The 10,950-nt window shown below is 38.5% G+C and overlaps 2 protein-coding genes across 10 annotated transcripts; one reads left to right on the top strand and one right to left on the bottom strand.

Moving 5' to 3' along the window:
* Positions 1 to 28: 28 nt before the first annotated feature.
* Positions 29 to 2,344, bottom strand: LOC138027138 (uncharacterized). The gene is made up of 3 exons (XM_068874651.1): positions 1,855 to 2,344; positions 823 to 966; positions 29 to 223 (listed from the first exon to the last, which is right to left on the bottom strand). The coding sequence occupies exons 1-3, from the start codon at positions 1,985 to 1,987 to the stop codon at positions 81 to 83; spliced, it is 420 nt and encodes a 139-aa protein (XP_068730752.1). The 5' UTR covers positions 1,988 to 2,344; the 3' UTR covers positions 29 to 80.
* Positions 117 to 10,919, top strand: LOC138027134 (uncharacterized). 9 transcript variants are annotated; one of them, XM_068874642.1, is made up of 10 exons: positions 117 to 322; positions 3,497 to 3,682; positions 4,085 to 4,210; positions 5,251 to 5,317; positions 5,757 to 6,070; positions 6,198 to 6,286; positions 7,977 to 8,051; positions 8,127 to 8,201; positions 9,345 to 9,404; positions 9,545 to 10,919. In XM_068874642.1, exons 2-10 carry the CDS (start codon positions 3,529 to 3,531, stop codon positions 9,743 to 9,745), a joined length of 1,161 nt encoding a protein of 386 aa, XP_068730743.1. In that variant the 5' UTR covers positions 117 to 322; positions 3,497 to 3,528; the 3' UTR covers positions 9,746 to 10,919. The 9 variants fall into 9 exon arrangements, with proteins under 9 accessions (XP_068730743.1, XP_068730742.1, XP_068730741.1 ...); XM_068874641.1 differs by having other exon boundaries at positions 3,502 to 3,682; XM_068874640.1 differs by lacking the exon at positions 117 to 322 and adding an exon at positions 2,496 to 2,580.
* Positions 10,920 to 10,950: the final 31 nt, after the last annotated feature.

Here is a 10,950-nt window from a genome sequence, read left to right on the forward strand (position 1 = left end):
TATGCATCAGCTAATAGTTTTACAATATATTGTCTTTTGATTAAATATTTTGGAGTCATCTTCAGAACATGAAGTATTTTTCAGGCAAATATTTCATCCCCTGAAAACAAGTTGATCTCTGGCACTTTTGTTTGGCTTGGTGAGGCATCCAGGACTCTTTCTTTTTGGTTAAGAGAATCTTTCTCTTTCTTCAACAGAGGTGAAAAATTGGGTACAACTTGTTCTGCAAGAAAATGGAGGAACAGTTGGGTTTTACCTTCAAAAGCAACCCAATTTTTGACAAAGAAACAATAGACTTTGAGGCAATGTAGCCGCTCGGAAGGTAAAATGTGCTTGGCCTGCTAACTAAACCAAGAAAACATAAGAGGTCCTAAGACCAAACATTGGAAACAATGACTTGGACCTGATAACAATAAAAGCTGCTACAACACCACATAACAGCCTTCTTTTCAAAGACCATTTTACAGTGTTGTATCTAGTTACCTGACCTAAAAATGGAAGCAAGGCTGCTGGTGACCCTGTTTTGATACAAACCTTTGTGCTTTTCTAACTTAATGTGGACTAATTAGAATTGCAACAACAGAGTTTACGTGATAAAATCAGTGAGGTCTGTATCAACAAGGTCACCAGCAGCTTCGCAGCCATTCATAGGCTACTAGCAAACAACTGTAAAATGGACTATTCCAAGGAGCAAAGCCTTCCAATTTCAGACACTGAGTTTAGTAATAAGATTTACGTTCTTCTGTCAAAATTATCGTCATCTATCGTACATGTGACCGGTTGGAATGCAGAACAGTGAGGAATTTAAAAAATGATTCCTACCTTTCTGCAAAGATGATGGAATATTTTCTTTGTTGGGGGCTGTTTTCAGTGGCTTTGGTGTTGGTGATACAGAAGGGACGACAGGTGCAGGAGAGAGAAAGCTTTGGTTTAATGAATAGGGCGACCGGGTTCTCTTATTCCTTCCTATTTATGACAACAAAAAAGTTACAACATTGTTAGGTTTTTGGGGGCAAGCTCTTTCATTGTGGTGAAGGTGGTTGAACCTTGTAGGGGATGCTATATCCTTTTGTTCTAACACCTGTACATATTCTATATGTACAAATCTTGAAGTAAATAAATAAATTGTCAGGGAATATTAATCGGCCATTTCCGAGTTGCTGTTTGTCTCGGTTTCGAAGTGAGTCTTGGTGCTCAACTATTGTAAGGGAAATGAGTTTGATTTGCATAAGAATACGCAACTCATTTCCATTTGAATGGTTTGTTCACCAGGATTCGCTTTTGAAACTGAGGCATGTAGCAACTCGAAAATGGGCTATTCCATTGGTAGAAATATTTAGCAGATCATAAACCATTTCAAACAAGTTGATTTGGATGCCTATTTTTTTATAGTTAAATGCTAACTTTTTGCTTTGAAGTATTTTCGGATTAGAGAGCAAAATGTGGACGGAGTAGCATTGATGTCCAAAAAAGGCTCATAGTCTATAATGCTACGTATGTAGAAACAGCTATCAGTCCTGATATTACTTAAAATCTAACTCAACCGTGAGTCCAGACAACAGCAACTCTTAATTTGCACCACCAAGCTGTGTATCACATTATTCAAAGTTACCCAATCCATCAATGCAATGGCCGGTCTTGTCTTCTACCAGGAGCCCACGAGAAGGAGCTTGCCTCTGCCACTGTACAAGCTCTATGAGTCAACCTCAGGGAAGAAGAAAGACCCTGGCGACGAGGTTGAGTCATAGAGCTCCTGCTTCAAACCAAATTGATAGAGGGCCTCTTTAGAAGGTTTTGTTAGCGGGAAAGTCTACAAAAGGATGTGTAGGAAGGGATAATTGCTCAGCAGACTACCTGTGTTTTGCATGAGGTTGTCGATATCGGGTACAAATGGCGTCGGTGACTGTGCAACTTGGATCATCGGTGGAGGAAGAAATGGAGAATGAGGGACGTGGTGATAGAAAAATGGAGAATGTGTTGTGCTCATTGCACCTATCACTGATAGACCAAGGGGACTGTAAAAATTAGAAAGCAATTTTCAGTAGATTAAAATATATGACAGTAACTCTTAATTAAAAGACTCTTTTTGTCACAAAAAATCTGTTAATGCCACCACGCAAATTCAAAATAGTTCGACTAAATGTGCTGAAAGCGAGTCAATTGTTACACTTTTACGTGAAGTAGGTCGTTCACTCAATTTCTCAATTTGTATGCTCTTGATTCGGTGTTTAAGACAAAAAACTGCACTTACTTGAATCCAAATGTATCAAATTACCTCTGGAGTACGTTGAATGAGTTAAAAATACGAGAAATCTCGCCTTTCTATGCACGAATCGTATCCTCTCGAATATTCCTTCTCTCTTCCCTCTGCAAAACGCGCCGTTTCCCGCTCTACTTTCCCGCCAACTCATACCATTCCCGGAAAATAATACCGGAAATTTTAAACCAATCACCGTTACCTAATTTACATCGTCAGAATCCTCGGCTTAATCGGCAAAGTACGAAAAGTGTTTTAAAAAATGGCGACGCCGCTGAGGAAGTCGAAAGTGTTACTTGTCTTGGGTGTCTGACTTAAATAAGGTCAGTCTGCATTCACAAAGCTTGCAAAGTCGGGAACACGAAGCTTTTACGCTTAAACTAGCAACATGTCCGGCAGTACTAGTCGGACAGCATTTCTAAAGTACTCCGTGACCGGCTCACGGTATGAAAATTTTCCAGTTTCCTGAAAATCAATCGTTTGACGTTCCTGGCTAAGGATGCTCTAAAGCTTGTTTAATCATCATTCAATAATCACGCATACATGAAAACAATGCTTTATGCTTTGAGCCTTATGCTGCAGAGATTTGTGTGGAGTGCCGGTCACGGAGTATTTCATGTCTGCATAGTTATTATATAGATGGTTTTGAAACTCGACAAGTCATTTTGTTTCATGTTTTTGTCTGTATTTTTGGCCTTGACGGTGCACAAAACACACCTCTTTTCGAGAAGATAACCAATCAAATCTTTCGATTCAATAGACCATTTTATAGTTGTAGCAAAGTTACCTGGCCTAAGAATGGAAGCGAGGTTGCCGGTGACCCTGTTTTGATACAAACCTTCGTTCTTTTGTAATGTTAATACGGACTAATTAGAATTACAACACCACAATTTATATGATAAAGGCAGTAAGGGCTGTATCAATACAAGGTCACCAGCAGCCTCGGAGCCATTCATAGGCTAGGTCGCTGAGCAAACAACTGTAAAATGGCCTATTATGCGCAACTAATTTGCAAATCCGTGTGAAGCGAAAACAAAAGATTGTGCTCTGTCACTGTCAATTCAACATCCATTGCGCCATTGTTCTCTCTTTTGAAGGTTTTAAGGTTTCATAACCGGTCCCTCAATTAACTATGATGTCTGGTTTCTCATCTTATTTCTTTTGTTGGGGGTGGGGGCTTACTTATGACAGAGCCAATTTCATATTTTATAAGATCTACTTGTTATTTGAATTTGGCACTGAAGCCAAGTTTGCAAGGAATTCTTCCAAGAATGTTTAAGAGGAAAAAGGTGATCGCCACATACTCCAAGAGTCAGCCAGTTCAAATTACAAAGGGAAAGCTTTTCCTTACACCAGACACACCAGAGGATTCATGGATACCTTACTCCAAAGGAAAGACTTTGAAGCAAGGGACTAAAGGGAAAGGCAAGTATGGCATCTATAATCTGCAGGTGTGTGGGGACAGGACCCATTGACAAAAGTTGTAAAGTCAGGATCTAGTTACTTTATGGATGAAGGAAATCTTAAGAATCCTTCATTGCTAAGTTAACTTTTCCCACCTGTCAAATCGAGAATAGACCTATGCCTAGAACCACCAATTCATGAAACAAACTTAAATAGCATTTTTGATCAAAGTTACTGAAACAACATAACAAAACATTTTTTGCCCCCATTTACTCTGGTAGTTATCTTACAGGAAAACCAATCATTAATGAAGACAGAGACAAGGCACCCTTGCTAACTTGTAATATTCACTCTCTATGCTGTGTTGGTGACTGCCATTGGAAGAATATGAGTGGGGAATGTTTGAATATGTTCTTCCAACAGCTTCATGGATGACTTCATCAAGACGGCAAGGCGTGAGTCTGGCACTTCGAAACATTAGTAATATTCCTTTAGAAAAGACCTTGAGCAGAACACCTTGTGCACAAAGCCAAGAGGCAAGGCATACGAGTAAGAGTCAAATTTTAGTAATCTATAATTTATTATTATTATTATTATTATTATTATTATTATTATTATTATTATTATTATTATTATTATCATCCTTCCATGTCACACCAACTTTTAAAGTAATAGTAACAATCTATTTCACTGAAAATTGCTCTCTGATCATAAGAATAAGTGATCAGTTGTTGAAGTGGCATTCACAGATTTTGTGAGAAGAGCCATGTTGCATTGCCCAAACTATTATTCTTTAAAAGAACAAAATAGTTGAGACAACATGATTTGGGTTGTGTGCGCTCAAATATGTGACGTCTAGTCAAGAATGTTTTCAAACCCCTCTTTGGCACAAGTAATCTTTTTTCTGCTACCATCCAGCAGAAAATGAGACCTCCTGGCATCACGACTATGGCCCCAGTGTGTTGCCTAAAGAAGTCAAAATAATTGTGTTTGAGGAGATTGCATTCTAATCATGTCAGTCCTACAGGATGTCCCTCGAGCATAGATCGTAGTACCATGTGATTTCAGCATTTGGATGCCCTCTTGTTCTGGCACAGATTATAGCCTTGATCTCATGTGATAGTGTTACAGCTTGCCCAAGGGAAGTCAAGTCCTGTTGGATGGAGTTAATACTTGGGTGGGTGACCTTCCAATAATACTCCATGCTGTAAATGTTGGGCAGTCATGCTGTTTGGCTACTGTTATAATATCAGAAAATGCATATTGATGGATAACATATGTATTCCATAATTATTGTTTTTAATAAGACAATTGGCAATAAGAGAAAAAGCAAAAATACTAGAAAAGGGTACAAAATGATTCTTCCCAAAATATCAAAATGCCCTGTAGATGACAAAACAGCAATCAAACACACCTCACTAAATCCTTGTTTACTGCTAGTTTTTACTGGTACTGCTGCTTTACCACCAGTTTGTGTGGCACTATCATTCCTTTTTTTGGCAGTGTCTAAGTCATCCATTCCTCTGATGTAAATTTTCATGCTTTTAGGGAGTGTAAATCATTTTCTGGTATTTCATTCTATATTTCAGAAAACAAAGTGCTTTCAGTCGACAATTTGCCCCATGAAGCAAGTTCCACAGATAGTAAAGAATGCAGGTCATTCATATTAGAATAAGGAGAGATTATTGAATTCTGTGAAAGAACTTTTGACATATTCATACCAGCCTAAGGTACCCCAATTGATGAGTAAAACGTATAATGGTCACTCTCAGATGGGGAAGGGTAAATTGGAAATTTAAAAGAATTAAACCCATCCACACCTGAACCGCCATGGACTTTCCCCCTTGACGAGTAAAATGGTTTAGCGTTAGACAGAGTAAAATCTATTAAGTCGTGCTCCTTGGAGTCAATGGGTTAAATGGGGACATTTTTGAGTGGATGTTAACCCATCAACACCTGAATTGGCCTGGACCACCCCCCTTGACGCGTAAAATCTACTGGCAATGGGTAATGTAGTTTTTCCAATCAGCATAGCACTTGTGTTCAGCCACATCTGCGTTGAGTCAATATCATCTTTAGCTTTTTTTCCTTACAGTGCAAGACATTTAAAAAGGGGATCTTCAAAGAAGTCAAAAGTTTTGATATCAAAGACTACCTATTCTTCGAAATCTATGTCCTCTTGCTCTGTGTGCGGTAATACACCATGCAGCACCAACCATGTACTTTCTACTATCAAATCCATGTCTCTGTGTTTGTCTTCCCTTGACAATGATTTACCAGATGGTTCCTTGGATGATGTGCCAGACAACAACTCACAACTCTCAAAGCCACATAATTCAACATTTCTTTCTGAAGACTTGAACATTTCTCTTAAAGACCTTGTTCCTGAAGATCTTTCGCCTATAATGGGTGAGTTCCTGATGGTGAGGATGATTCATTTTTTTGCTTCCAATAGTTTTTTTATTAGTTTAGTCAGGAGCAGATTACATAAGAGTGCAAAAATAGTTAAAATGTTTGGACTTAATCACATCTTCAGAGGAACCAGCAGTAGGTGGAAAAGAAAAGATAGCACCTGTTGAAAATATTGGCTCTGATGCACACCTGGATGAGCTGGACAAGAAAGAAGTAAGGTTTGCTTTACCTGTTCTCTTTTCAAGTGGTTTGTCATAAGTTTGGAAGGCATTTGTATTAATAAAGTACTGTGATTATATTACATTTCAAGGCTGTCTGCAGGCACTTTCTATTTTTATTCAAGAATAAGTCAAGCATAATACACAACATACACAAGACAGTTAAAAACATTTGAACCTAGAAAATATATAACAAAAAAAACTTAGTAAACTTGTAATAGTTGTAAGTATATAAGGTGAATCAAATAAAATATCAGCAAGAGTACCGGTATTTCTAGCTCTGCGTTTAGTTTTCTTTTTTCAAAATTATTTTTCTGAGCCTCAATAATTATTACTGCCAGTAACTGCTAAAATAATTAATGTTGAGGGGAGCATATAGCAACTTGCAGATCTGAGTTTAATTACCCATCCAGTTCCATCTTTTGGTGAGACTTTAATCACTAGAAAAGGACAACATACATGTACAAAGATGGAACATATATTTCATGCTAAACCTAGTAAATAGCATGAATCACATGCCTATCAAGATGTGGAAAGTAAAACACCCACAAGAAATACGCATAGAATATGACTAAAATCCCCGGGGGGGGTACTCCCTTATAAGGGCTTAATGGGGACGTGCGGCCAGCCAGGGTATGGTTTTCGGGATTTTTGTCTTGAACAGGGTATCGAATTTAGCATTTTTTGTCTTAATCAGGGTATCGATTTATCAATTTTTGTCTTAAACTGGGTTAAATGTCTTAAACAGGGTATCAAAAATCAGAATTCTGTCTTAAAATGGGTAGGAAAATCAGCGATATTTCTCTTAAACAGGGTCAGGGTATGAGGGGCCGCGCCGCACCTCCCCAACCAGGGATACATCGAGTACCCCCCCCGGGCTAAAATCCTATGCAAGGAAATGTCATTCATTTGGGGCTGGACAAATTAACCTTAAAACCTTAGACCTCCTGTAAGTGTCAACATAAGTTGGTACAGAACTGGCCTTGGTTGTTCAAAAGGTGGATAATGCTATCCAGTGGATAAACACTAGCAAAAACAATAATTATTGAGTTATGCAGTGGATACTGATTTATACAGTGGATAACGCTATCCACCCTTCAAACAACTGGGGCCTGGGGCCCGTTTCTTGAAAGTACCAAAAACTTTTTGGGCCTGAAAAGCCATTTGTGATACTGCCAACTGCTTGTTTTGGAAAGGCAATCTTTTAAAATTTTTTCAAGCTAACTAAAAGAAACATGTCTGTGAAGTTTGATGACTTAAATCCTGACTCCATTTTTGAGATACGAAAGGAATTGTGACACCCTAAAATGCCCTGAAAAGTTTTGGGACTTCGAGAATCGGGGCCCCTGGTATTGAAAGCAATACTGATGCTAGGCATACAGACACTGATATCCATTTGCCCACAAGAAGTACACATGTTACTAAAATTTTGTGGAACAAAATGTGCCATGCTTAATTGGGGCTAGCAGTTTTAACCCTAAAAAGTTAGATTTTCAGCCAGTTGAAACCTCTTCCATCAGGAAGAAAGTGATTCTCGGCACACAACTGGTACAGATATTGACAGACATTGATAACGGTACAAAGAAAGTGGCACATGTGCTTCAGCTGAGTAGACTTGTGAGTAAGACAACATAAACTGATTTAACTTTTTGGATGATATCGTTGTATTTTTTTTTGTTTGTGAGGTGGGCAGTGCACCTACTCTTCCAAGATGCAGTACACCAGTGGATTCAAGGAAACTCTATAATTTGGCTGCACTTGTATGTATAGTTCTGCACAAAATGTAAACGACCATATTCCCTTCTGACCTTTAACAGCTATAATCTTTTGATTAGGAGCCCACTGTCTCACCTATACAGCCTAGTTGTAAAACTGTGGTCCCTGAGAAGTTGTCGAAAAGTGCGGATAAGGTATGGTCAAGCAAAACATTTTCTTAACGATGTTGATATAGGGGTGGTTCAGTAGTAGTATGAATTTGGAAGGGTGCAGCCTTTGATTAGTAGCCTGCAAGCAGGCTCTCTCTTTGCAGTGGGAGAGAAGAGAGCAGGTTATTGATTAGCTGTGAAAGCAACCAATCTATGTTGTTGAAAGTCACTGAATACTCCAGAATCACTACTGAGCTGGTGATATTATTACTGGGTTGCCAGTATGGCAATCCCAGTCGGAAAATGGGTAATATTTCTCCATATTTTTAGTCATAGAAATGAGAAATCTGCACAAAGCAAGATAAGTGCCAACTGGTGCAATCATCTGCCATATTGAAACACAGTTTACTTTTTACAGAAAAAAATCTTAAGTCCTAACCACACCAAGAAAAGATCAACCAGTATTTGCCCACAACCACCACAGCCTTTCTCTAAAAGAATTATTATTATTTACACATTATAAACGGTTACAGTTACTTTACCTAAAAGGTCACTTTACAGTTGGTTCTGTCCTAGTTTTCATACAAACCTGCAAAGAGAACTATATTATTTGCATGGGTATAACAAGGTTACCTTAAGCCCGGGAAGGGGGGGGGGGGGACTCCCATTATGAAACAGACGGGGATGCTCATTGTCTCGCTTAGGGGTGTAAATTTTGGATTTTGTTCTCGCTTAGGGTGTTCCAGGCAAAGTGCCAATATTTTTAGCCGCCAAGGTCTCGTTTAGGGTTCCGCGAAGAAACGCAGAATTACACGAAGAGAAACAGAAGTCAAATTTTGCTTTTAAAAACTACTTTTAGATAAAAGCATTCCATGATTATGTCTTTATATCATTAAAACTCATTGCATGTTGAATTTGTGTGTGTTTTAAGCGGTCTCCTTTAGGGGTCACAAAAAGCTTGAGCCACGCCCAAATGGTCTCCTTTAGGGGTTTAATTCAAAATTTCCGACGAGCATCCCAGTCTGTTCCATATGGGAGTCCCCCCTCCCCTTCCCCCTGGGCCTTAAGCCTTCCTGACCTTCACTGACCTTCATGACCATGTGAGCAAGTCTGTTGCCCTAAATTGTTGTATTATAATTATTGGCAGGAACACTTCTTGTCTCTAGCAGATCTTACTTTGTTTGCCAGGTAAAGGATTCAACAGAGCAGGCAATGCCAAACATCACTCCTGAGACGATTCCCAGTAAGGTTGGTGACAAATAATAGTTCTAGGATAGTTTTGTAACTTCTTTGTGTTACAGAATTTTACAACACTTCTACTGAGCACTCCTTTTAACTGACTCAATTAAAGAATGTGCTCTGGACTTTCCTTTCTGTTCTCATTGAAGGAATGCATCACTGCTGAGAAGCCTAAGCAAAAGCGGAAGTTGGCATACAGCTTAGACTCCCACAACATACCCGAGTGCGTCCTGTTGCACGAAGTGAATAATGGAAAGAAGCCATTCAAGTTGATGTTTAAACAGGATATCATTTCTTGTGACAATCACTGGTCAAATTTACCTGTGGACATTTTGATTGAGTTACCATAAACGCACACAGTTTGTTGTAAAAAACGGTTTGCCATTTAGGTTGATCCATACCAGGTGACCACTTGAATTTTCCAAATCCACTTGGATAGGTTTTAAATAATAAGCCTGTTTCAAGGCAAACATTGTATTTTGTTTTGATTGAGTCTTCATTCTGCAACTTTTACTTCACTAAAACATTCCCCTCCCCTACAGCACACAGGGACTGCCATGGGACGGAAAGAGAGAGAGTTACCTAAGTGGCTATTGCCAAAAAAACACTTTTCCATCATTTCACTGTTTTAGAGGTTCTCAAAATGTGGATTTTATAACTGGACAAGGAAGGAGTATGGGCTTAATACTGGGTTGACATCACAGACTACATGGCATCGAAATAGTTTTTTCTGAAAGCAGCCATCCAAAGTACCAGTAGTTTGTAACATCAAGGTCCTGGTAATTTATTGAACCCATTCCACATCACTTCTATTGTTACCGGTTTATTATGCTGTTATTATGCAAAGCAAATAGAGAGGTAATGTTTGGGACAAGTGTAGAGAAATGATAATTTGAAGTGGCATTTTAATAACTTTTCTCCTCAGTCATTCTTAATCAATAACAAGATGTGGTTCAACCAAAAATATCAAAACAGACTGGAAATATTCCAGAAAAAAAATTCTGGACATTTGGGTATACAATCATGTACCTTGCACTCTTGAATTCCAGAACAACTGTAACATCTCCTTACATTATCTTAATCCTCCTTAAGCGTAATACTCATTGATGTGATTGGTTTTGAGAGGCCAAGTGAAAAAAGATGTTCCATTCACCACACAAAATTATCAAAACTTTCAATTTAAAACTTTTGGTCAAATACCACCCTTGGGTTCCTCAGTTATTCGTAAGAAGTGTTTTGAGCAGTTTTGGAGCAAAAACCTTAAAGTTTTTTATTCAGTCAAAATCAACTGCTTACTTGAGGACAAACTAAAAAGGAGCTTACTTCTGAGGGTTTGTACATGTAAATGAAAACCTTGTCACTTGATAAATTAACATTTTACTGCAACAGTATAAAACGTCTCTAATTTTATATTGAACAACTAGCATTGTGTCTTTAAGATTATTTTGAGTGGTTTTAGCCTGCAGGGAATATATAAGAAGAGGTCAAGCTAGGGTTTTCCCTAATTTTGTGGTTGGGAAACGTTTTCTTCTTTTGACAAAAAGGCCCATGTCTT

This window comes from Montipora capricornis, chromosome 12 (assembly GCF_036669925.1).
Source record: "Montipora capricornis isolate CH-2021 chromosome 12, ASM3666992v2, whole genome shotgun sequence".
Classification (NCBI taxonomy): domain Eukaryota; kingdom Metazoa; phylum Cnidaria; class Anthozoa; order Scleractinia; family Acroporidae; genus Montipora; species Montipora capricornis.